The following is a 27,983-nucleotide window of genomic DNA, read 5'->3' as shown; positions in this document are numbered from 1 at the left end:
TGCTCAAACTGAAATTTATCGTTACCAAATGGTCCTTAATGATCATTTCTTGGTTTATACCAAATATATTTGGACAAACTCCAGTCATTCATATTCACATTACTCCTTAAAAATGAAGGCAATATTTATTTATGACAGAATTGAAACACAGTAAGATTTGAAAACACTTCTTTTATGTCTTCCAAATCCTTATCAATCTCACATGGATGGATTTTGCTCCAAGCTGGGATGTCTGGATTTCTTATATAAGGAATCACTCATACAAGTTTTGAGGACATGCTTGGTTTAGAAATCTTGTACTTTCACTGTTAATATCTTTAATAGTTGCAAAGAGTGTTACCAAACCAAGACATTTAGTGATGCTATCTTACAATACTTAACAGAAACAAGGGAAAAGAGCACAGGTGTTGTTACCTCTGTGTTTTTATGAATTTTAGTAGATGTATAAAAACATTTTCAGTTGTGGCTATGGCAAATTAGTTTAATCTCAATAGCTACACACAAAAGATTAGAACAGAGAGTTTTAGTGAAAAGTAGGTTCTTTTGAAATTAGTATAAATCCACAAAGAAGTAATAAGGAAAAACATACGTTTGCATTATTTTTAATAAGAATATACTATATATATATAAATTTAAGATCATTAATAGTCTTCTTTGTTATAACTGTTAAAACTTCAATTCCTGAGAATTTTTGCAGTATTAAAGTACTTAAAATAAGAAGCAAAAAGGAAGGAATTGTATTTTCCTTGATCTGAGGTTAAACTCTCTCAGTTATTTTTGTCATTTCCATACATCATTTGGAATATAGTCACACTAAATTCTTCTTTAGCTACTGGCCCCAAAATATGCGACATCTTTAAAGACCCAAATGAATGTTCACATTAAAGATGGTATACAATTAAAACTAGTATTATTAAATATTTGGCATTGCTTAGTAGCTTTCCTCTTTTGAAGTGCAAACATAGATTCAAAGTGAGTTTTGAATATATTTAGATTTAAATAATTCAACTATCTCCTTTAAAATTATTTTCTGGAAAACATTTTCCAGAAAGAAAAATGCAAATACATTTTCTGAAAGGCAGAATATTGTTTGAATGTTGAATATCCTTTGTTTTAATCATCATGTAGACTATAAAGGTCACAGCCTAGCTTTGGTTTGCATTGCATTTCTGATAGCTTACCTTGAATCTTTATTCATAGGCTTCAGTAATCATTTAGAAACATGAACTTCAATTGCATGAAAAGAAAGCTTCAGATTGTAAGATTTTACTTAGAAAGCTAATTTACAATAAATATATCTACTCAGTGGCAGTCATTTGTGCTTATGCTCAGTTATGACTGCATGAGATGGAGGTGGGTCATACTCTTGAAAATGAATTCCTTTAGAAGTCGTGATCTTCATAATAGCACCATTTAAGCCATCATCTTCAATGAGAGTTATTAATCCATTGGCAATCATTGATGGGCTAAAAAAAAGAAAATATTTGTATTTGAAACTGAAAACCAAGGCTTTTATCACTTTAAGTTATTCTTGAAGAACCTACAGCCTTGAATGTGTCATAGGGGAATTTTGTCATCAAAGTATTGTTACCTCCTATTGTTTTCAATTAGAAAGTAACTAAATAATATGATGAAGTTAGTGTAGATCTACATGCCTAACTTTTTGTCATAGTCAAAAAGTTATAGTCAGTATTTACATTGAGAAAAAAGTCAAATCCTTATCTGTATGAGGTCGCTAGATCTTACATTACCCAGACAGAAATGTTATTAGAAGAGAAATAGGATGAATTAAAAGCAGGATTTGTTGGACTAGTGATGGAGCTAGTGGCTGAGCACTAGTCTAGTAAGGGCAAGGACCTGGGTTTGATCCTAGTACAAAAAAAGTCAGCATTTATTAAACATCTTATTTTTTTACCAGTTGCTATTTTAAATACAGTTTTATGTACCATCTTACTCAAATCTTCTGATGTCCATAAATAAGTTTTAGTATTTTCCTTATTTTTCATGTGAGAACATTGAGTTTTGATGGGTAAATTTATGGTTGGTGTTGGAGCTAGGATTCAATTCTAGGTCTGATTGCTTCAACTTGATAGCTATGACTCTGTGCTATGAAAACCTCCATTGCCTCAACTCAGGAACAGTTCTGTGTGTGTGTGTGTGTGTGTGTGTGTGTGTGTGAGTGTAAGTGTGTATGTGTGTTCATGATCAACTGTTTTGCTGAAAATGGCTGAAGTTATGAAACCATACAAAATTTCTCAATGGTTATATTTGAACATTGCTTGGAATTTAGGAAGACAAGGTAAAATTTCCATCAAAGGTGACTTATCACCTTAAAAAAAATGAAATTTAATCATGTCTGAAGGCACTATCTGTATTTCAAAACAAAGGTTATAATATATAAACACACTTTTTACAGTCCCACCAGTATTTTCTTTGCATTATTTTATCAAATTTAAAAACTGATTTCTCCTTATATTGCTTGTGAAGATAATATTTTAGTCTATTATACAAAGTAAGACCAAGTTTTACTTACTCCAGAATTCCAAAGTATTTCATCATATCCTTGATATGATCTGTATATTCTAAATATTGCCCCATGTTTTCTTCTTTATCAATGGATTTGAGAATGGGTGTGTTCACAAAGCCCGGACAAATTGCATTCAATCTCACACCACTATTCATAAGATTAGCAGCCATCTGCCAATTAAAAACAGGAGGGTACAGGGTTCAACAGTTTCCTAAATGTATACCATTGGACAAACTGAAATTAAAGTTATTTCAAAAATAAATGTAAAACATACCAGTCTGACATCCTCTCAAGTATGTAACAATGACTGACAAGCAAAATACAGCATTAATTCCTGAAAGTCTCATCTAATTAATTTTTGAAAACCACTATTACTGGCCAACTACTGAAAATACTTACTTGCCTAGGCTGTTCTTTTCTACTGAACTCTGCAAGAACTGAAGCTAAGAAGTTGGAGTTGATATTCCAAGATTGTGATTATATAACAGAAAATATTTTCTTAAAACCATTTAGTAGAAAATTTAAGAACTTAATTGATTCTTAAAGAACTCTTAATAATCTTTATTGGCTGCAAGATATTTTAGGTATTTTAAGACTAACATTCATTAGCTTAATATTCAGCCTACTGATTTTATTTTTACTATTTATAAAACAAAAAGGGTTGATTCTCATTATAGATGCAGATTCAATATCTGAAAATACACTTCTTTGCTACAGTTGGTTCATATTCCCAAAAGTCAATGCTTGTGGAACTTTTCTGGTTACTTATGGACTTACACAGAGCAAATCTGAGTCATGAGTGGGCATCTTCCTATGAAGTCTGCCTTGCCATGTTTTTACATGTTTGTGCTTTTTGTTTTTGTTTTTTTTTTTTTTTGCTGTTTAAAATGCCCCCAAGCACACTGAGGAAGTTTTGTGTAGTGGTCCAGTGTGAGAAGATGTGCTATAGAGAAAATTTGTGTATTTAGATAAATAAGTTGTCACTGCTGTTAGAGATGAGCTCAATGTTCATTTACGATATTCTAAAAAGTTATCTTTAAGTCAAAAGTCACATAAAACAAGTCGCTCATCAAAAGGTTGTGACCTCAGGTTCTCAGGAACTTAATCAGGTGTTTCTCCTAAAAGCAATTTTCCAACGGTAGGTAACAATTCAGTGTTTGCAAGAGTCTTACTAGAACAAAACTGTGAACAATGAGAACTGACTACAGAATTGTCCAATTGTGTATTTTTAATGCAAATATTCTAATCGTTAATATTCACTTTGCTCTGTAATAGCTTCATGTACATGTTCATAGAAAATGGAATTGAAGTCTGAAAATTAAATAGCTATTTTCTAACAATTTAATTTAAGAGTCTGGGGACTGCTTATCTTCTTTACGATTGAAGAAGAATCAACATTGACACATCTGCTTTCTCTGTCTCCTAGTATTGCCTCTGTCTTTTATGCCAAACTAGTCATCTACCATGCTCCCCTTTGTCTCACTTAACATATAATTCCCACAGACCCCTAACTGTTCTGTGCTCTTTTACACTTGTCTTTTGTATTCCATTTTCCAAATAGCAGGCAGATGGCTTTCTTAAAATGGAAATCTGATCTTGTCACTCTTATGCATTAAAGATTCATCAATAGCTAAAATCCAGGCTCACAACCTTGGCTCAAAAGTCTCTCTTGATCTGGCCCCTATTTATATTTCTCTGATCATATCTCATCCTATTATCTCCTTGCTTGTCAGGCTCCATACAAGCTGCCCCTTTGTCAGTTAAAAGAACACAAACATATTTGCTGTGTGATATCCATATCTGTGGTCAATTAGGTCTAAATTATTTTTCTAGGCTCTATATACCCTTTGCTCTAGGTCTCCATGGAAACACTGTCCTTGGTATTCTATCAGGCAAATACCTGGTCCCACCTCAGGCTCCCAATCGTTTTCATGATATCTCAGGTGACAAATAACGTCTCTGGCCTATAGCATGTTGGACCTAAGAAGGCCTAAAGGAATAATGTTTAAGTTTGGAGTCAACTTTAAAAACAAATAGCATTTCCTCATTATTTATCCTTAAGATTTTATTTATATATACACACACATACTGGCATTACTGGGGTTTGAACTCTGGGTCTCACATTTGCTAGGAAGGAGCAGTACTATTTGAGTCACTCCACCAGCCCCTTTTTTGTGGGCTACTTGCCTGGGCTGGCCTCGAACTGTGATCCTCCTGATTGCTGCTTCCTGGGTAGCTAGGATTACAGGTGTGAGTGACCAGCACCTAGCTACTTAAGATATTTTAAATAGCACATCTATGCTTACGTTGTATTTCATTTTAAAGGATATTTTTATTATTTAGTCCTTTATGTGATCTGAAATTTTTGTATTCTAAAGATTAAAGCAAAATGTCTGCTTTTATCTAGATATATTGACTTCTGAAGTAATTTTCTTCTACATTATAAAATGTGTGTTTCATGGATACATATACAAGGAGAAAAAGAGATATTGTGCTTATTTTGTCTTTACCGCTGCTGAACGCGTGAATCCAATTACGCCATGCTTTGAAGCACAATAAACAGGCTGTTGTGCAGCAGGCAGAAGTCCTAAAATAAACAAAAATTGTAAATAATTTGATTTTAAAAAGTAGACTATACAATAGTTGCTATACAAATAAACATTCTATGAGCATGACTTTGGAAGATATACTAAAATAAAGTCAGACAGCTCTGTAAAACTCAAATAGCCTTGATGAAGCTCATTCTCCCCATGGGTATGTGGTCTAGAATATGTGGCCGGTAAGTCATATCCATGGTATAGTCAAGAGTGAGATCAGTGCTTTTCTGCCTCCCTTCATTTCCAGAAGCAAAGTCAAAGGAAATCAACGCTATATTAAAACAGACAGAACTACCATCTCATTTCTAGTTTTTCAGTCCAGATTTTAAAAGGCATACATTCAACATTTGTAAAGACTTTCCAAAGGCTGAGGATTCTGAATCACATAAGAGGGACTTGGAGATTATTATCTTTGCTATAAATTAGAACGCAGTTCTGTGTCACCAATTTGTCTCGCATGTTGCCTCTAAGAGTTTCAGAAAACTAAAAATTAATTTCTTTTGAGTTAGTGCTGTAGCAGATGCATAGGTCTTCTTCCCCGTTGACTTAGAAGACATAAATAGAAATTTATGCTCCTATTTTGTTTCCGTTCATAACTACGTAGTCAACAACAGAATTTAACCACTTATACAAAGTTTTAATTGTTAATTTTCTACATATACACAATAAGAACTGATCAAACTCATGATCTGGTGAAAAAAAAATCAGTATTGTAGCATCCAGGACTTATTTTCTTTCCTAACTCACAGTCTACGCCAAACTTCCTTTTGGACAAAAAAACAGCAATAAGAAAACTTATTTGACTCTAGGAACTATTACTATAAAGCTTATTTCTCACAATTGTTAAGATCAATTTTCAAATTTATCTGGAGTCATTTTTATATTTCAGTTTTTAACTAATAAATTAATTGGGTTTAACACTTGTTTTTTAATTTTTAATGTTTCTGTGTTAAGAAACCATGATTCCTGATTGCTATGATATTAGTATCAACTGTTACGCTAACAATACTAAATTATTTTTTAAGATGTGCTCATCTCCGCCCAGTTAACTACTTCCAGAACACCAAGGTTGACTCAACTTTGTTGTGTCAAAGATCAGCAATAAATGCAGCAATAAGTGACTTTGGCCACTCCCTGGGTACCTTCCCGGTCTCAATTTATAAAGGATGTTTTCTCAAGAGCAATTGAAATCCCTGACGATGGTACATCACAGGTAGTGCAACTACTCAGTAATTTCAAAGTACTCTAACATGTCGGTTCTCTTGCTATTGTTTTGGTTAAGTAAAATGTGTAAGTTAATTAAGTTCATCAGTGTAGTCAGCAAGAATTTATGTTGTTTCCACAGGGTACACAGGTGTATTTGGAGCAAGAGATAAAGGGAACAGGCATAGCCAGCCATCGGTGCTTCTAGTTCATACAAATTAGGCTTTGCTTTACCAATTCCTGAAATGTTTACTTTTTTATTGTTGTGCTGGGTAGAGGTACATTGTGGGATTTACAAAGGCTCTTACAATGTATCAAATTATGATACAAAGGTAGTGGTTGTAGGCTAGTGCTTACATACTGCAGGAAATACAATGTGATCCTTAAATTCTGATAAGCCAGTTGACACAGCCACAAAAAGCACAAAGGACTTTGTTCATAAATGTCATCAAAGTTGAGTTTTGAATGAAGTTTTGTTACATATGCAGAGGTTATGAACTTCTGACCCAAGCTAGTCCAAGGTGTCACAGAGCTGAAATAGATCAAATACTTTTTGGGGGTACTGGCCATAAGGAAACAAGATGTGTAACACTTTTAGTTTTAAAGTAATTATAAAGGCAACAAGAGTATGAAAGAACTTCTTTGTATTTTTATGCACCTTTTTTTGATTATATTTTTTGATTATGTGGCCTAGATTGGCTGCCAACTCATGATCCTCCTTCTTCAGCCTCCCAAGTGCTGGGATTATAGGCATGTACCATCATGCCTAGTAGAATTTGTTTGCATTTTAAAAATGGCACTCTGTTGAATGAGTCTTACTGTAACAATCAGATGACATTTTCACTGCTGTCTTACAATGTGTAAGTTAATTAAGTTAATCAGCGTTAGCATCAATTTATGATGTGAAAAGAACATCATAAAGCATTGCTTTCACTTTTGAATATTAGGTCAAAATCTACACAAGTCAATTTCAGACATTCAGAAACTACATTTTTGTTTTTCATAGCCTTATGGAGGTATAGTTGACCATCACACAATAAAACTACATGTGCTTAAGGCATACAGTTTGACGAGTTTTGACACATGTACATTAATGTGATCATCACCACCATCAAGATAACAAATATCTATCACCCTAATACTTTTCTTGTATCTCTTGGTAATTTCTCCCTTTTACTTTCTCTCCCCCTGGAAAACACATATTTGCTTTGTGCTACTATGGCTTGCATTTTCTGGAAGTTTATATAAATATCTGGTTCTTTCATACATAACTATTTTGAAATTCAAACATATTGCATTGTATATCAGTATCTTATTATTATATTTAGATATTTAAAATTTTTATTTTATCATTTTTACAGTTACTTACATGTGTATAAGGTATTTGGCCAGCTCTCCCCACCCCCTCACTTCTAGATAGAACCTGTTCTGCCTTCTTGTTCTTTGATTTTGTTGAAGAAAAAGCAGCGTCTTTGCTATTTGAGATAAGATAGCTATACAGAGAGACTCCTTGTGTTGCTTCCATGCATATGTGTATTTCAACCCATATTGGTTCATCTCTACCAGACCTCTTCACTACTTCCTGGTCCTCTTCCTACAGTGGTCTCTGCCAGTTTAAGATTGCTGTATTTGCTCCTATACAATTAGCATATCAATCACATTCAAGTTTTTGCTTTCATTCTCTTTCCCTATCCCTCCCAAGAGCAGTCTCCTTTTAGTGTGTGACTCATGTCCAATAATATTACTGCATTTGTTTTAGGTCTATAATTCACATATGAGGGAGAACATGTGATTTTTGGCCTTCTGATCCTAGCTTCACTTAAGATGATGTTCTCCAGTTCTATCCACATACCTGCAAATAACAAAATTTCATTCTTCTTTGTGGCTTAATAAAATTCCATTGTGTATAAATACCACATTTTCTTAATCCATTCATCAGTAGTGGGGCATTTTGGCTGTTTCCATAGCTTGGCTATTGCAAATAGTGCTATAATAAACATGGGTGTGCAGGTGCCTTTGTAATAACCTGAGTTGCATTCCTTTTGGTATATCCCTAGTAGGGGTAATGCTAGATCAAATGGCAGATCTATGTTTACTTTTTTAAAAAGCCTCCATATTGTTTTTCATAGTGGTTGTTCTAGCATACATTCCCATCAGCAGTATATGTGGATTCCTTTTCCCTGCATCCTCACCAACATTTGTTGTGGTGGTGTTCTTGATGGTAGCAATTCTAACAAGAGTGAGGTGGAATCTTAGTGTGGTTTTGATTTGCATTCCTTTATGGCCAGGGATGGTGAGCATTTCTTCATGTGTTTTTGTGCCATTTGGACTTCCTCTTTGAACAAGTTCTGTTTAGTTCAGTTGCCCATTGAACTAAATTATTATCGCTAAAAAGTTTCCTCTAAAATATATGTCATCAGTTGCATGTACTTGTACATTCACTTGTTGAGAGACATTTGTGTTGTTTCCAGTTTGGGAGTACTAAAAATAAACAGGATTCTATGTTTCAATTGCAGCATTTAGACATGCATACATTATTCAGAAATTTAAACTCTAGTTCTCCAGCTTGAGTCTCTCATTTTGCCTTTAGTTCCTGGGAGATTTGGGGCTATTTATTGTTACATCTCCCAATGCTTTTCTCTTCTTACAACAAATGTATGATGGGTTAGAAGTTGACTCTAGTGATAGAGCTCTTGCCTGGGTTCAGTTCCCAGCATTATAAAAAAACCAAATAAACAAACAACACAAAATATATGTATGCCAATTCAAAAAGTGTGAGTAGAGTGAATTCATTTTGGAAATATGTGTTAAGTACACATGATAGTATGTTTTAAATATAGTAAATTGAAACGTGTGACTAATGGATGGACTACCATTTTATCAAAATTTCACTTACACTATTTGACCATCTCAAAATGTGCTTTTATCAAGAAAATAAGAATACAAACAACAGACTGGGAGAAAATGTTTGTAAAATACATTTTTATAAGGGACTATTACCAAAATATACAAAACTTAAAACTGAACAGAAAGGAGATGAACAACCCTACTAAAAAATAGGTAAAAGCCACTAAAAGATGATGCTATACAGATGGCAAACAAGTATATGAAAATGTGCTCAATACTATATGCCATTACAGAAACTTGAATTAAAATTACAATGAGATACCCTTACACACTAATTAAAATGGCTAAAATCCAGACACTGATAACCCCAGATGCTGGTGAAGATGCAGAGCAACAAGAATTCTCATTCATTGCTGGTGGGAATATATAATGGTCCCGGCATTATGAAGAAAGTCTGGCAGCTTTCTTAAAAACATATTCCTACAATATAACCTAACCATTGTGTTCCCTGACATTTGTTCAAAGGAACTGAACTCCTACGTCCACACAAATACCTACACCATGGATGTTTGTTGTAATTATCAAAGCAGAGAGGCAAGCAAGATGTCTTTCATTGGATGAATGAATAAATAAACTGTGTCATATTCAGACAGTGTAATACTATTAGCACTAAAAAGAAATGAGGTATCAAACCATGAAAAGATATGAAGAAATCTTAAATGCATATTACTATGCAAAACAACTCAATCTGAAAAGGCAATATATTATGTGATTGAAACCATATGACATTTTGGAAAAGGCTAAATATGGAGATAGTAAAAAACAAAAATCAGTGGTTGCTAGAGGCTGGCAGGGGTGAGGAGTAAATAAGCAGAGCACAGAGGATTTTTAGGGTAGTGAATTTTTTCTGTATAATCGAACAATGGTAGATAAAAGTCATTATGTATTTTTCCAAACCTATATAAGCCCTAATGTGAAGTATACACTTTTGGTGATAATGATGTATTAAAGTAGGATCATCCGCTTGGTAAATGTACCATTGGAGTGAGGGCTCTGACAGTGAGGAACACTGTTCACTTATGGGAATGAAGATGTATGTGAATTCCCAATACTTCTTGCTATAGAGAATTTGTAGCAATTCTGCTGAGAACACAAAGAGTCACTCTGTAAAACAAAGTACATTGAAAACGATATCCTTTTAATCAAATCTACTGAGAGGGATTGTGCACAATGGTTTGGATTTTGGTTGATAGGCTGACTGAGATCAATTCCTGAATTCAGCACTGTGAGTCATGTCACCTTTAGACAGGAAACTGCTGTGAGTTGCAGTGTTTTCATCTTTCAACCAGGGTCATCATAGCTACTCTGAGCCTTCACAGAACTAGTGCATGTAAAATACTTAAAACGGTGCCAAGCATGTAATAAACACATTATTTGTTATTATTAATGTATATCAATATACATCAAAGTTAATCATTTTGTCTTGAGGTGAAACTTCTCAAATTATTTTATTGATTTACTTAAATGTTCTTATGCATTGTACTTTTTCATGAAAATGTATCTTTTGCACTAAAATTAGCCTCAAATCTGGCAGTGTCTCAACCTGGTTTGCTTTTTGAACATTAGTAAATTGGACTATTGCTAATCCTAACACAAAAAAGTTTATAGAGGAGGATTTAGGTAAGAACTGTGTATTTAGTTCTTTTAAGTGTAAAGTAGAAAGTGGTAATATTTTAAATAATTCATTTGAAATGGATAAGATCAGTGGGTGCCCCTGGGTGCAGGAGGAAGGCAAGACATCACTTGCTAAGTAGTCAGATGGCTCTACCCCACCTCACAGGGAATCTTGCCAATATTAGGAATATAATATGCTCAGTAAGTACAGTTGCTGCAATAAATGTTTCTTTTTTAATTCTTGAAAATTAATTCCCATAACACAGGGAAATCACTTTGTTATGTAAAAGAGTTAAGAACATTAATAATAACAGCAAAACAAAGGACTGTGACCACGAGAGAGCAGTCTGTAAAGAAGTGCTGGTTTATTTAACATTGTGAGAAATCTCTTATTTACGCTTAAAATGGAACTTTCATATTTAAAAATTCACAACGTATTGTCAATATTTATGATAGGCCCAAGTGCAAGTTTACCTATGAAACCGCAAAATGGCTCTTTTCAAAATATATTAAGCCCAGTAGTAGCAGGTTTATGTCTGTCATAAATATAAATTAAGAAAAGTAAAATCAGTAGAGGGGAAAATCCTAACCACAAAACAAATGTATTCTGGAACAGTCAGGATAATAACGCTAAACAATCCCGGATTGATGAGATAATTTATGTAATAATTCATACATAAATACATCTAAAATACTCCAAAATTACTCATGTAATTGTAGAACAAATAAGAGAGTCATTTAGAAAAATAAAATCAAAGTTCCATTTCCACCTTAGTTTGTCTCGGGCTAGTATTCTTTTTACCCATATTTATCAAAGCCCACTTTAATCTCTCTATCTCACAGAAGGTAAGAAGCCCAAAAAGATTCTGCATAAAAAGTGAAATTTCCTTAGACAGGGCAATTGTACAGAATCTGCAAACACATTTGCTTTTAAATGGACAGAAACTGTAAAATGGACCACAAACAGAAATGATAAAAAAACTCAAGTTAGGGAAAGAAATTGTGAATCTAAGGGTGCTAATTCTTAGAGCTCAGTAGCTGCAAAAACCAGGAATGTAAATCTTCCACATTTTCATTACAACCCAATAGAGAAACTGCTTATCCACACATTTATTTTAACCACCACTTCTCCATTATGATTAAAAAAAAAGTGAGAACTAGTGAGACTCTGTTTATGGGTGTTTGTGTATAAACCTGACTGGTAGAAACTGGTAGACTTCCTCTTTATGAGATTTTCCATGAAACAAACCACTTTATCTGATGCTGTCTTTCTCCCTTCCTTGCTCCCTCTCTCCCTCCATTCCTTCCTTCTTTCCTTCCTTCTTTCCCATTCCTTCCTTTCTCTTTCTATGCTGGGGATGGAGCCCAGGGCCTCCCACATGCCAGACAAGCACTGAAAGGACTGAACTAGCAACTTTTCCAGCCCTGTGATGCTGCTTTTTTTCTTCTCATCGTTAGGTTTCCCATGCAGTTGTTTTAAAGTATGACAATGACATTAAAAACTGACTTAAGTTTTCAGAACCACTATACTTTTTCTAACAAAAATCTTTCCAAAAAGATAAATCCAATAATACTTTCTGGTGATTAATTTTCAGAAAGCTCCTCTTAGTGTCACACCAAAATCCTCCTTCCTAAGAGTTCAGTCATTGATGATGCTGTGGTCAGAAGAAACTGAGAGGAGCTTCTTAACTACTCATGTAATCCCCCAAGCATACCAGAAGACAGCTTCTGAAAATGAGGCCCAGGTATCAAGGTATATGGGAGCAGAACTTCAGGACCAAAAACAGTGCTACAAGATCAGAATCTGCATCAGACAAAGTCATTATGTAATGTTTAAATACATTAAAATTGGAGAAGATCTGTTCTGGAAAACTTGATTTCCTTATAGCTCTCTTTTTCCTGTACTAGAAATCCTAAATTGTTTATTCATTTACCCAAAGGTTCATTAATAAATATTAATCAGCTTTTCTTACTGATTCCTTCTAATATGTGTCTCCCTAATTATTTTAAGACAAAAGGCAGCACAACAGATACCAGATTCCATGGACAGGTAAGGATCATTATGGCAGTGCTAAGAAGGAAGAGTGTATCACATATTCATGACAGCTGTGATTTGAGCCATTTAAGGTCCAGGCAACACAAAACCAATTCATCAATTTTATGACATAAAGCAAAATAAAGTTATATTTATTACAATTTCTCATTCTCACCACATTTTTAAGTTAGTGACTTATTTGAGATTAGTTGCAAATATAAATTGGGGGTAATTAAATTGACCTCTATTGTAGAAACTTCTACAAGCTAAGTGTGGTATCATATAGACAAATTTACCACAATGCCTGCAAAATGGTAGTTGTAAATATGTATTAATCCCCTTTCCTTACTATAAGAGTATTTGAAGAGGGTGGTACCATGTGCTTTTCTAACTTTTGTTGCACAGATGAAGGAACAGTGTTTTATCTCACATTTGACTCTTAGGGGAGCATACTTGTTTAATTATCTGTATTAAAGCAGACTTGATTCTTCTCTAGTGTTCCTTCCTACATTTTTTCTACTAGTTAAGGACCAATGTGGCAAAATTAGTGCATGCTTTTACATTATATTCCCAACAAAACTAACATGTCATCAAAAATGATCAGAACCACTTCTGAAGCTGCACACTGGAACACACTCACCTCTCAGTACTTGCAGGAACTTCTCTCCACTTTGCTCTGGTATTCATTAAGCCCACTAATTGCACTTGAAACTCTGTGCCAGTGGCCATTATGCAATAACCTCTCTCCCCAAACCAGTGTGTCAATATGAAGTTTTACTATGACAGTGAAAGACTCCACTGAATCAATGTAAAAGATCATGAGGATAATCCTAGTTGAGCTGAATACTACCCACAGCTATGCCTTTACTAGAGTGAACAGAAAACATCACCAATAAAGGAAGGTTTAGAAAACACACAGGAAGTAAACATCAGGGGTACTTTGATTTTGATAACTCCTGTGAGATTTTTTATGGTCCTCTGACTTCTACCTACATGCTATGACTCAACAGCATCAAATATTTTGTAAAAATGATGAAGAGTGATGGCTCCTCTTTTCAAGCCTTACTGTGAGATGAAGGCATGTCAGTGAAAACCCTGGGTGGGAAGAGATGAACCAGAAAGGACAATGACAAGGAATGGTAAAAACATGCTAGGGGTGAAGGTTGGCACAGAAGGACAAACTGGTGAAGGTTAAAAGCCAAGCAGAGTGGACAGAGATAAACTAAGTAAAGATTTTATATGAGGTTGCCTTGCAGGTTGGGATGAAAACCAGAGGAAGAAACAATTTGGAATGCTATAATAGTCATTAGATTGTAACAGTGCAGCAAAGGTAAATTAAAATAAAAACAATCTTATCACTGATTTTATAACAATTGTTTATCTGCATGAACACAGAGAGACTCACACATTGTTACAAATATATAGTCTGAGATAAGTAAGAAAAGAATTAGCCCCCAGTGATGGGTAGAATGTAAAAGACCTCTTGACCAAGAAAGCAAAATGGACATCCAATAGTGGACCTTAAATTGCTCTTCTCAAAGGCATGTTTTGGCTTGTGATTCCAGTAAGCTCTCTAAAAGTTTTGAGACTTTACTAGGTGTATTAAGTGGGACAAAAGTTTAAGATTTCCTTGAAGGTTTAGTCATACAGCATTTAGATTAAAGCAGTGCCCATGAGTTCTGAAGAAATGAGCATATTTAACTGATTTATTCAAGTGAGGGTTTCAATTTATTTTACTTTGCTATTAGGCTGATAAACTCAGAAAGATGGGTAGATTTAATAGGTAAACACACAGACCGATGATCTAGAAGTTAAGATTTAACAAGACTTGCATCAGACTTTGAGTGTGAATTTCAGCTTTGCTGCTTACTTGCTGTGTGAAGTTGGGCAAGCTATGTCAACACTCCTGCCTTAGTTTCCACATGGAGATTTCTGAATCTGCTTCACAGGGTTCTTATAAGGATTCAGTGAGATAATGCACACGCAGTGTTTAAAATGGTACCGTGTTGCTATAATCTGCAGGTCTCACAAAGGAACGTGTTGAAGGCTTGGTCTCTAGGGTAGCACTATGGAAGGGAATTAAACCATTAGGAGGAGGGGCCTTATGGAAGGTCCTTACGTTACTGGGGATAGTCTCAAAAGGAACTGGGGGATCCGATCGCTTGTGATGCAAGTGGTTTGCTTGACTGCACACTCCTAACATGATGTGCTGACTCTGCAAGATGTCCAAAGCCATAATCTGCCTGATCTTGACCCAGAGCCTCCAGAACTTCCTGAACCCTGTGTCACAATAAAACTTTTCTGTTTAGAAGTTTGTTCTGGTATTTAGTCATAGTGATGAAAAGCTGACAATTCAGAAGTAAACAGGAAGTACTCCATATTTGTTAATTGTTATATATTTAAATAATTTAATTGGATGAAAGTCAGTAGCGTTACACGGCATCTCCCTATTCTTGCTCTTTGGAGCAAGTACAACTGATATGCTTGGACTCTTTCCCAGAGAGTCCTAAAAACTGATCCAGCCTTTCCAAGAATGTAACAGTGCTTCCAGTGATAACAGGCAGTGCCATAAGCAACAGTGCACAGTGCTCAGGGCTCCTCCAGCTTTCCTGGCCCTCCATAGCTTTATAGAATCCATAAGTTATCTCTTGATCACAGCCTCAGTTTTCACACATTTAAACCTTTAAGAAAATGGTAAATATTCTCCATTAATTCTCTAGTCCTTTATATGATATTCTTTAGATTTTATCTGAAAAAAAGTATACATTTAGTTTTGCCTATTTGCTTTTAGGGTATAAATTTCCAGGAACCTAAAATCAAGCCCTGTTTATAGAATTAGGTTTGTAATAGCACTTAGCATTTTGACTTTAATTAACTAAAAAATGAGATGCTGGTTTACTTTTCAGAATGTTTAATGAAGGATATTTCTACATCTCCCCATGTGGTGGCTTTATAGTGTTTTAAGGATCATCTGACAATGATTACTAAAAGAATGAGAAACATGTCATCACCTTTAAATACCTTGAAATATTATTCATCTGACTACTATGGGTTCCCCAAATCCTCTTGAAGGTGGTAGGAGAAGGACAAGGTGTGTGTGTAGGGAGGTAGAATAATTTCTATTCTGAAATCACCACTCTAACTGAAAACAATCAGATCATTTAATAATGTCTTCCTAGTTTTAGATGTGAATAATTTAGATTTGCTGTCAATATTGATCAGATTATACTTTTTCGAAGTCCTGTGAAACTCAGGGCGTTGTACTTGCCAGACAGATGCTCTACTACTTGAGTCATGATTCCAGCCAAAGATTTTAAAACTTTATAATTTCACTTGAGCTATTCAAGAAACTGATGATTTTTTTCCTAGGGATTTACAAATAAAGTCACTTGATTAAGTTCTTGTCATTGAGGCATACAGTATGAGCCACTACTAAATTATATTGTTCTGGATGAAATATAGTTTTGGATTGCTTGTGTGGCACCAATCCATTAATCATTGGGTTGGCAAAAATAGTCAGTTATCCATTGAAATTCACTTTATTTCTTATGCCCACATCAAGCATTTATTTTCCAGAAGTGAGGTTTGCCTTAATGGACTTTGGTGTTTGAGAAAGTGACCACGTATCTTTTACTCATTGTACTAGAAAGAAGGGAGCCCACCAGTTCCAGAGCAACCTCAGAAGCTCCATGTTGAAAAAACAGACCTTCTGTTAGCCAGGTTTTCCAAATGACTGCACACAGAAGTACCTACAACAGGATATATGGTGACAAAAAAACTTATACTATATTGATACTATGACATGTTTGGGTGTGAATATTCCAGCAGCTTAACATATCCCGAGTACTATATATGCCATATTTGAAAATCACACAATTTGAAAAACCACATGGGAATAGATAGCTTGACTTCACTGTAGTTCTTTTTATTTTGTTGAAGGTGCTTTCATGTACGATATTGCTTAGGAGTGACACAATAACCTTTGAAAATCAGTAATTCTGGGAAAATGTGTGTGTATACATCTGTACATGGTGTGTGTGTGTGTGTATACATATATGCATATATATGTGTATATGGTACTGCAGTAAGATAACTTGAAAAGATGCAACTTAAACATAATATTCAAACTTTGATATTATACAATACAGAATCCTATAGAACTAGAAAAAATAAAAACTATCAAAATTTCAATTTCAAACCTTAGTTGGTAAATATGATAAATATACTTTAAAGATTTAGTTTTGTAAGTCTTCAAATTGAAAATAAGAAAATGTCACTAGTACCATAATAACTGTCCTTACCTGCTAAAGATGACATATTGATAATGATGCCACCGTCACCTCCATTTTGCTTACTCATGTAATCCAAACCAAGATAGGTTGCATCAATAACAGAAACCTAATCCAGATGCATAAATGGAAAAAGTAATATATCAATTAGTCTTATCACATATTCATACACCAAAGTTATTACTGTCATTGCAGATATCTATGGAGATTTCTTCAAGTTATAAATGAAAGTTCTTTTAAGGCTTAAAAAATTTAAATCTAGTCATTAATCTTGATTTCATCTTTGATTTGCTTAATAGTTATGTAGCTTGTCATATTCCTGATAATTTCCCTTCACTTAGTTGCCCAATATGAGATTTTATGATAAAGCTTGTATTCCAATAGTGTTCTATCAATTTAACTCCATTCTTAGCATCTTTAAGAATTATACACCTTCTTTTTTCTTTTCTAAATACTGGATATGAATTGATTTGCCCTTCTCACACATGGTTCTCATATCCAACTAGTCCACATTCATCTCACTATTTATTCTTCTTGGATTTTGCAATACAGAATAGTGGATGTCTTAAAAAGGAAAAGTTTTCCTTTTCTCCTCTTTTCTTTCTAATAAAACTCCTATTTTCATTTGTGTCTACATCTTCCCAGCTTTAATGTAGACATCACTTAATAAAAATTCAGTCCCAGAAGTCCCATTGTCCTTGACAGCAGGTGGTTTGGGGCCAGCCTAGGACCCAGTTCTGGCAAGTGACACCTAAGGGGCAGTCAGGTGGATATGAGAGAGGTGAGGGACAGAATACTGTTGACAAAAGTTTTGTTGTTCTTAAGAAAAGGTACAAGAAATGGATTCATTATACTCTGTACACTGTTCTGTACATGTGTGATAACTGGAATGAATAGTCAGTGCTCAAATCATATGATGAAACCAATGTAAAAGATGACAGGGAAGTGAGATAAAAAGAGCCCTGGTCCCAATGCTATGGCTGATCTGCAGTATCAAATAATCCTGAAGTCTTATTTTGTCTAAAACCACATCATTGTTTTTTTTTTTTTTTTCTAGTTTGGTTTGAATGAAGATTATCTTCTACTTAGACTCATTTTTTTCAGTACTGCTTATCATTTTATTCATCACTGCTTACAGTTATCCTTTTGATAGCTTAATTTTGCTACTTAACTCCAGGTACTGGAGTTATTCCTGCTTTTGTTATAACACTTAAGAGTTCACTACTACTAGAAAGGAACTGAGAGGTAAACTGACTGATACTTGAAAATCAAATTCTCCGTTTTTTTTTCTGGAACTCCTTTCTTTTCGAGCTCAGATTAAAAAGTGGAAAATCCTTTTTAACATCTTAATTCCTAACTTTTTCATGTTTTATAATACAGCAAAGAAAATGATTCCATAGACAATGATTCTGAAACTGAGGGCCCACATTGGTGTTGAGTTCTTTTTATTTTATAAAAGTTCTTCCTTGACAAGTATTCAGAGATGAAATTCTTTTGTAATAATTCCAAAACAAAAAGGTAAATTGGAAAATCTATTTATTTGAGCCATTTGTCAGTTTATTTTTATATAGGCCTAGGGAGAATGAATAAAATCTCCACATGATTCTCTTTTAAAAGGAAAAGGGAAACATTTATTGTTTATATAAGAATGGAAAATGTCAATGGCTGAAGATACTGAAGTCAGTCAGATTCTGTTATTTTCTGCCCAAGTGTCCAGCATATATGAACAGAATTTCTGTTTATATGCATTGGGGCTATGCTTTTATTCTCAAGTATTTATGCTTTTTTTTTCTTTTATTATTCATATGTGCATACAAGGTTTGGTTCATTTCTCCCCCGTCCCCACCCCGTCCCTTACCACCCACTCCGCCCCCTCACTTCCCCCCCACCCCCTCAATACCCAGCAGAAACTATTTTGCCCTTATTTCTAATTTTGTTGTAGAGAGAGTATAAGGAATAATAGGAAGGAACAAGGGTTTTTGCTGATTGAGATAAGGATAGCTATACAGGGCATTGACTCATATTGATTTCCTGTGCGTGGGTGTTACCTTCTAGGTTAATTCTTTTTGATCTAACCTTTTCTCTAGTTCCTGTTCCCCTTTTCCTATTGGCCTCAGTTGCTTTTAAGGTATCTGCTTTAGTTTCTCTGCGTTAAGGGCAACAAATGCTAGCTAATTTTTTAGGTGTCTTACCTATCCTCACCCCTTCCTTGTGTGCTCTCGCTTTTATCATGTGCTCATAGTCCAATCCCATTGCTGTGTTTGCCCTTGATCTAATGTCCACAGATGAGGGAGAACATACGATTTTTGGTCTTTTGGGCCAGGCTAACCTCACTCAGAATGATGTTCTCCAATTCCATCCATTTACCAGCGAATGATAACATTTTGTTCTTCTTTGTGGCTGCATAAAATTCCATTGTGTATAGATTCTTGACACCCTGGTTTTGTATTTTCATCATTTACAAAATTAGCCAGATAGAAAATTTGGGAAGATTTCAGCTTTATTTTTGTTTTTTAAAATGCAAAATTTCTAGGTCTTTGGAGGAGAAGGGAATGTATTTTTGTCCATTTAATTGTTGAATAACTTTTCAAAGAAGTACACGATGCTTGGGTTCTAATGCTTTGGTTGTGTATAAATCATACTTTACGTCTCCTTTATTGTAACAGTGTTTTCCTTATCCTAGATAACATATATTAGAAAATCATAGAATATAATACTTTTATCTAGAAAACTGTAAGCATTTCTAGATACTCCTAATAACTAGAATCTATATCATTATTTTAACCCACTCTGTGAAGGGAATTGAAAATCTGTACTTGACTTGTTTTTCCATTTTTAATTTTTTTATTGTTGTGCTGGATGGGGTACATTATGGCATTTACAAAAGTTCTTACAATGTATTAAATGTATCATACTTGAATTCATCCCACTACTAACAACCATGAAAGGTCAAATGGTAATATATTACTTGTTACCTCTCTTACCAGTTATTATGACTTCCTGACACACACAAATCCACACACATAGTTTTTCACTACTGAATTTCCCAATCAGTCATTTCTCCATTCCCCCTATCTCAACTCCCTCCGCTTTGTAGTTCCTCCTAGTTTATTTATGGTTCCTGCAGTAAAACATTCTGGCAATCTAAACCATGTAACTTTGTTTTTCAGGGTTCTTGAATTTTCTCCAGTCCAGCATTCAAACAATGGAGATGATCATGTTTTCTGAAATCATCCTTCATCCTTTATTTTTTCATGTTCAGAAATTTGCTATTTTTCCTTTGTTACAGTGCTAAATATTATTGCCTTCTTCTTTAAGAAAGTTACTTATCATTTAGCAAACTTTCCCAGGTCAATTGGATCTTTAAATATTATAGAGTAGAAATGGCAGTAGATAATTACTAACTTACTTTGCAATTGACCTCTCCTGTAACCAAAAAAAAGGGAGCAAAGTTAAGAACAGTGTTTCTATCCATGTCCTTAACTAATTAGAGGTAGAGCAGGGCAAAGAACTTACTTCAGATAAAAAGAGATGTGAGAAAATGTAGATTTTAATATTTGGAAGGAAATGCTATTTACTGAGTCAATATTATTATGCAAGAACACTGTACTCTGTTCTTCACATAAATTGTGACTTAAGTTACTAGTCCTCAGATATAGGGAGTTTATCTTTTTCCTTCCACAATCTGGGAAATTCAAGATCAGGAAAATTAAGTAACAGTTCATAAATTGTAGATTTAGAACTGACCTTTAGTTTTGACTAATTCCAAATACATACCCTTTTCCAGAGCAAGTCTTTAGTTAATTGTGTATTTGTAGAGAGCAAAGCAAAATTACCAGCAGTAGCCATCTGTTCTGTTTAATTTTAATTGACTATACTAAAGGATTCAATATATGCTAGTTTTATGTTCAAATTAGGTTATAATTTCCAGTTGAGTAGGGATGAGTTATTTAGGCTTATTAAATTTCAAAAAGATAAAAGTGAAAGAAGTACATTACAGAATTGCCTCACAAATATTCCAAGTTCAGTCTACCTCTTCCCAATGACCAGCAAGACCTTCAATAGTTTTACAAAAGCTCATTTTTTTTCTTGAAATTTCTTTGTAGCTCTAAGCAGCTGTAAATAACACTGATGTTGCTGGCTTCAGACTAAGGAGGAAGCAAAGAACAGTGTAGTGAAACAAAAGACTGGGAAAAGCTTTAGTGTATTTCTTGTAATAGAAGTGGTGATATCAGCAGAGTGAAGAATAAGGATGGGTTAAACTGGGTAAGTAAGGAAAGTGGAAGGACAGATGATGTGGTTTGGCAGCACGGATTTGTTAGGAAATCACCTAAACATTTTGTACTAAAACACAGAAAAGAATACTCATGTATGCAAAATATCACAGAATGGTAATTTATGCAAAACATATTAATTGAACTTTTACTCTATAAGGACACAAAAGAATAGTTCTCTGCCTAGAAAGAACTTATGGTTTGCTAGCATAAATTACCTGGGTATAAAATAATTCTACTAAATTGGTAAGCCCAATAAGAATGGTATAAATATATGGTAGGAAGAGGGTGACATAAGGGGAATGGGGTTGGGGGTATACAGCTCAATGGAAGAGCAGATGCTTAGCACATGCAAGGCCCTGGATTAAATGGCAACACACATACTTGAAAAAAGAGAGATAGGAGACATGTGATGAAGTCCTTTAACCTATTACTTACTCTTGACCTGGGCAGTAATATGAAAAATCATGTAAAATGACAAGCACAGAATTGTATAAGACCAAGAACGCTAATTATACTCAGACGGAAAAAAAGGTTAATTGAACTACTTACAAATATTTGCATTGTACTGGCAGAGATAATCAAGTTGGCAAAAGAAGGATTGGTCAGCCTCTAATTTACCTTTGCAATGGGTGGAGGTACTTAAGAAAATAACACATACTTAAGCTCTATAGGGCTAACAAAGATTATGTCTTGTTCTCTCCATGTAAAGTTAAACAAAACCTTAATTTAAGCTAAGAAGTGGCTTATGTCAGCAGATCCCAAGAAAAATTTAGGCTAGTTAAATTTCAGTGTGGAAGGACCCAAGAGAGTTAGTTGTAACCAAAGTGGTCACAATACAATTTCCCTGGTCCTCCATGTTTTCCTTTATATAGAAGATGTAGGGACTTTCCAGCTTGCAGCAGGTGTTTAGTCACACAGTCTGCATGAAAACAAATATGCTTTCTTAGCTGGAGAAGGACAAATCACTTTAATTCTATACCTTTGTGAATATTTTCATATTTCTTTACATTAACTCTAGTCATTGCATACTGTTACTGCCAGCTGATTTCTCAGAGAAAAGATACAATAGGTGTCTATTAATGAATGCATTGACATAGGATCTTTACATCTTAGTGACATTTATCTTTATCTTTTGTAGTAATTACTGATGAAATCATTGAAAATGTCAATAGGAATGTGGAAGGGAGAAAACTGTTGGGCAATTTGTGTGTTTTCACTGGAATAACTAGATTCAAAAAAATCCTTGAGACTTCATGTGTTTTTGGAAAGTGGCATGTTTTTAAAAATTCCAACAATTTCAACTAACCGTATATGCAAAACACAATTTTTAGCAGGCAGCAAAGTATGTAATGAAGTATGGTTCTTAATAAATCATGGGGATGTCAGGGGTAACCACTAAAAATTTTAAAAATGTAGGGTTTCTCACCACCAGAAAAAAATATCTAAAGTTGTCCAGTGGATTTAGAAAAGGAATAGAAAAATAATAAAAGATAAAAGAAAATAAAAGAAACCAGTAAATATTAAAATGTAAAATAAAAAGTAAAAATAAATACAAGTGGCTTAAATTCACAAATATAAAAAAGGCAGATGTACCCAGACGCAGTTTACAAAATAAGATGTCACACAACTACATCAGCAAGAGATAGATTTAGCATAAAAGATTATTTACATTTTCAAAATAAAGGAATGGAAAAACAAATACCTAAGTAAGTGTAAAGCAAAAGAAAATGAGGCACTAATTCTATATCTGGAACTATAAGGTGGATCAAAAATATTATAGGCAGCAAACAGGTGTATAACACTAAAACATCAAGTATCAATAAATTAATCATCACCAGCAGTTTAGGCATTGAATATTATGAGTGTATAATATACAGAGTTCAAACTGTCAGAATTACTGAGAGAGTATGCAAACTGATGTTTATTATTTGATATACCAATACCTTGTGGTCAAAACCTGACATTTAAAAGAGATAAAAGAAAGCAAAGGTATAATTGAAATCCAAACAAAATAGAGACATTACAAACAACAGAATCATAAGCTAATATAATTTATAGAGACATAATTATCATAACAATTAACTATAAATATTATCTAAGGAAAGCCAATGGTGTTTTAAATATTAATATTCTATAATAAAGTAAGACTTAGCCAAGAGATGGTCTCTCCAAATATCTCTGTGTGTGTGCATGTGTGAGTGTAATATTTTCAATTCAAATCCTAGAAAATAATTTGGAAAATTTGGAAATTTGACCAATAGTTTAAAAATAATTTCCAAATACAATGAACCAGCAACACTAGTGACCAATTTTTTAAATAATTCCAAGGAGGCTGCTTGTATAAAAAGAATTTAGGAATGTGTCAGTTTTGGGGAGGATTTTGTATCTTTATCAAAGTGAGGCTTATCTATTCATCTCTTTTGTGAGGTAGTACAATTCTTGTTACTGCCACTGAAGTTATTACAGCTAAGTAATTGATGATGGGAATTTCAATTAAGGCCAAAGATTTACTGACTAAGCACTATCTTCAAGATATTGTGCTGATTGCTGAGAGAGGAACAAAAACAAAAACATGGTTTCCTATGGTTCCTATTTTTAAGAAGTTTACACTCAACTAGGAAGGTATTTATGAAATAAGAGGATATTCTTTATCCACTTACCCACACAGTGGCCACTTTGTACTCTATCTACACGTGCTCATTTTGCAAGACAAGTAATAATAACCTGAGCAAGGCCTGGGTCATGCTAAGTAAAGTCCATCTGATGTTTTTGCAATTTAGTTAGGAGACAAATAATCATCAGACATTGTGTAAATTACATACACACACCATACACACACACCACACACATTCAACGACTTTCAGGATAAAAATCTTACTAACTACAAAGTTCAGTTGTCACTTTTACCTTGTTTTATGCTATTTTTCCACCATTTCATTATGATTATCTTCTAATACAGGCATGGTGGCTCATTTCTGTAATTCCAGCTACTTGGAATGTGGGGCAGGAGGTAAGGGAAGTAGGAGAACTGGAGTCAGAGGATGGCCCAGGCAAAAGCAAGAGACCCTATCTGAAAAAATACTAAAAGTAAATGGACTGGGGTGACTTCATGTAATGGAGCACTTGCCTGAAGGTGAGGCTCTGAGTGCAAACCCGTGCTGTTAAAAAAATTATTTTCTAAATAAAACAAATGAAGTCAGAATTTAGCAAGCTTTTTTTTGCAAGCGCCAGATAGTAAATATTTTACCCATTACGAGCTACAGGATTTCTGTCACAGCATTCAACTCTGCCATTATAGCACTGAATCAGCCACTGGCAATACATAACCAAATGAATGAAATGAATGAGGTTGTGCTCCAATAAAACTATATGGTGCACTGAAATTCAATTCATATATTTATATGTTTCATATTGTTATTTTTCCAAAACTTAAAAAATATAAAAGTCATTTTTGGCTTGCAGGACATATAAACACAAGTGGCAGGCCATTTGGACTTCTGGGTTGGAGGATGCTAAATCCCCTGAATTAAGCAAACACGGGCTTATATTCATAATGATAAACATTCAATGTCTTCCTTTTCATAAAAGATCCGGCTTTGTCTTTAACATTCTGTAACTTCTACTTTCTTACTTGTATGTCATTGTTTTGTTCCTATGAATAAGACAATCTTTATTCCTTATAAACATCATGTTACTAAATACTTTTAGGCAATAAACATGGCTAAGAAAGCTTACCAAGTTAATTTGAAGAGTTTTTTCCCAGTTTTTCTCATTATTCACTCCAGCATTATTGACCAAAATATCCAATCTTCCAAAGTGGTCTATGACTTTTCTAAAAGTATCTAATTAAAAAAACAAACATTATAGGTATTCTTTTATTTTTCATGTACATGTTTAAATCATGCTCTATAACATGAATTTTATTTAGTTACCCTCATAGTAAAAATTAGACTTGTAAGCTCTGACCTAATTCCTTGCTTCTCAACATGTGGTTTACAGACCATGAGCATCACTCAATGTTATCTGTGAGTTTGTTAGAAATGCAGAAATTGAATCTGAATCTTCAATTCTGATTTAATAACCCTTAAATTATTCATGTGCACATTGAAGCCCTAAAATCAATAAGTTAATGGATGAAATTTGAGAACTGGGCATCCTTTGCTAAGAGCTCTTTGAAGTCAATATGAGCAACCAGCACCACTTTATTTCCAAGAAATTATTGGAGACCTATGGCATAGACTATAACAGACATCCTTTTAAAATAACTTACAACATGTTCACGGAGTGTTAGATTAACACAACTTTTCTCCTCTAACACAGTTTTAGTCATTCCTACATCCTCACTATTACTATAATTCTACATTATTGGTATAAATTATTGTATAAAAGCTATGTTCAATCAGGTAAAAGTTTGGGTGGACTCCAAGATCTGAATGTCACCCATCACCTTGTCCGACCACATGTCCAATTCTAGCACACACTCTTTAGCCAGTTCAAGCTTAGCTTTTCCACCTTACTATTTAGAAACACATTATTTCTCAAAGCAGCTTTTTGTATAGTTCTAGTCACTGAAACTGTTTCCATGGGTCTGTCACCATCCATTCCAGTTCTATTACTACAGACTATGGATAACAATTGTGACTGTTCTTCCATAGCATAGAAATATATTCTTAGATCTCCTGGCTAGCACTTGGGTTCCTTTAAAAAGCAGAGCAACAACACAAAATCAAAACCAATTCACAAGGCTACTAACAACCATGAAACACATGTGGGAAGGCTTGGATTAAAAAGTTCTCAAATTGTTATGCAAGTTACTTGCTAAAAACATTCTAAAAGCTATCTAACATGAAGCTTTTTACAAACACTGTAGTGGAATGGAAAACAACAACAAAAAATAAAAACTGTTTACTTTTCCATGGAAATTTTAAACCTGTTTCTTAAGATATTAAGTTGGTTCCAGAAAAGGTCAACCAGGGAATACTGATTTTTCTTTTTCTTTCCCCTCTTGCATCCTGTGGTCTACTCTCCACAACTCCAGAGTAAAATCCCCTCTCAGGGGGAAACTGGTTTCTTAATCACGTATGTCTAATTTATTTATTTTATTTTTCCCATTGCGGTCATAATTGACTTCCTTATATTCTGCCTCTGTAAAACAGAAGTATTGTATTTTTCTATTTTTCTTTAAAAGAGTGATTTCTTTCAGAAGTATCTTTTGAGCCTTCTAAACAATCAGAAATTTTTTGTCTCTGCCCATATTGTCAGTCATATTTCACAAGTAGATCGGTGTATTTTAAGAGAGTACAGAGAAACAGGAAGGCAATGAGGAAAGGCTGATAGAGACTTTCCCCATTCTAACACCGCACAGTTATTCCTTTAAAGTACCATCTCATAGGGGAAAAAACAGAGATAACATCCGGTTACAAGCATCTAGCATGCCTAGGACCATGATCCTTGAACTTGTACTCTGATATGTTTCAAAGAAAAACACTGCCACATTTGATTGTCACTGGATTCTGTCTTCCAGCTTTGTCAGGGAAGTTGTTTGCCACAGTTCCTTAGCCTATTTTAGCGTCCAAGTTTCCTCTGCAAGTTCAATCATTTAGTAATTACCGCAGCAGCACTGTCTTTCGATAAACAAAGAGTTGTGATTACATTGTGTGCTGCCAAAGGACTAAAATAAAAGATTGTCTCCAGCAGTCTTGTCTTTCCTCAGTTTTTTATGATTTGGGTTGCCAGTAGGAAACCGAACAGTCTAAGCTATCTTTTGGAGCTAAAGATACTGTTCCTCTCCAGGTGGCAGCAGCCCTGGCTCTCTGCCTTGGCCAGCTCTCTTGCCTGGGCTGCTTCAGGTCATTGCTTGTTGGGAGCATGTTTAGAGTTGATGGATTGATCCCCTGTCTTACCTCTCAGCTGTTCCTGGTCAGCCACATCACACTGGATGAACAGAGTCTTCTGAGGTTCAAACTGCTCATCGAGGGCAGCCTTACACTTCACACCTGCTTCAAGGTTCCAGTCTACCAGCGCTACCTACAAACAAGGGGAGAGAAATCAAGGTCCTGCGCATTTGTGAAACTGACACACACACACACACACACACACACACACACACACACACACACACACACACAATAAATAAACGAGACCTGAAGTGTGGCAATTAATGTTCGGGTTCTTTTGCAGCCGCCCTCAAGGTTTGCTCTGGAGCCTCCAGCTCCCACAGCGTTTGGAAGGGGCCGGGTGGGCGTGCGGGGCGCGCACCCAATCTCCCCGGAGCCCCTAGGTGTGTGGAGGGATGGGCAGGGACTTACCTTAGCGCCCTTGTGCAGCAGCGCCTCTGCAAAGGCTCTGCCTATGCCCTGCGCGGCTCCGGTCACTAGCGCCACTTTGCCGTTCACGTGCATGGTGCGCTGCTGCTGGGCGCGCGGTGGGCAAGTCCGCGTCTGTGCGCGGCCGCGGCTTTTATGGCTCCTGCGCTCGCGCTTGCGGCCCGGTGGGCGGGGATGCGGCTGTCAGGCCCGTGACTGTGTCACCTGC

The 27,983-nt window shown here is 35.0% G+C and overlaps 1 protein-coding gene across 2 annotated transcripts; it reads right to left on the bottom strand.

Annotated features, from left to right (window-relative positions):
- Window positions 1–106: 106 nt before the first annotated feature.
- Window positions 107–27,983, bottom strand: LOC109703389 (15-hydroxyprostaglandin dehydrogenase [NAD(+)]). 2 transcript variants are annotated; one of them, XM_074054959.1, is made up of 7 exons: window positions 27,758–27,973; window positions 27,353–27,476; window positions 25,185–25,291; window positions 17,185–17,281; window positions 5,038–5,114; window positions 2,534–2,697; window positions 107–1,466 (listed from the first exon to the last, which is right to left on the bottom strand). In XM_074054959.1, exons 1-7 carry the CDS (start codon window positions 27,848–27,850, stop codon window positions 1,313–1,315), a joined length of 816 nt encoding a protein of 271 aa, XP_073911060.1. In that variant the 5' UTR covers window positions 27,851–27,973; the 3' UTR covers window positions 107–1,312. The 2 variants fall into 2 exon arrangements, with proteins under 2 accessions (XP_073911060.1, XP_073911061.1); XM_074054960.1 differs by lacking the exons at window positions 107–1,466; window positions 2,534–2,697; window positions 5,038–5,114 and adding an exon at window positions 5,139–15,564 and having other exon boundaries at window positions 27,758–27,983.

The sequence above is a fragment of the Castor canadensis genome, chromosome 14 (genome assembly GCF_047511655.1).
Source record: "Castor canadensis chromosome 14, mCasCan1.hap1v2, whole genome shotgun sequence".
NCBI lineage: Eukaryota > Metazoa > Chordata > Mammalia > Rodentia > Castoridae > Castor > Castor canadensis.
Note: the sequence above shows the minus strand (reverse complement) of the source record. Positions and strands in the feature narration are given on the sequence as shown.

Excerpts from the sequence above, each read along its gene's own strand:
- LOC109703389 (XM_074054959.1), bottom strand. The coding sequence starts at position 27,850 with ATGCACGTGAACGGCAAAGTGGCGCTAGTGACCGGAGCCGCGCAGGGC. Across the intron at positions 27,477-27,757 it reads TGCTGCACAAGGGCGCTAAG|GTAGCGCTGGTAGACTGGAA; the intron begins GTAAGTCCCTGC and ends CCTTGTTTGTAG. Across the intron at positions 25,292-27,352 it reads TGACCAGGAACAGCTGAGAG|ATACTTTTAGAAAAGTCATA; the intron begins GTAAGACAGGGG and ends TTTTTTAATTAG.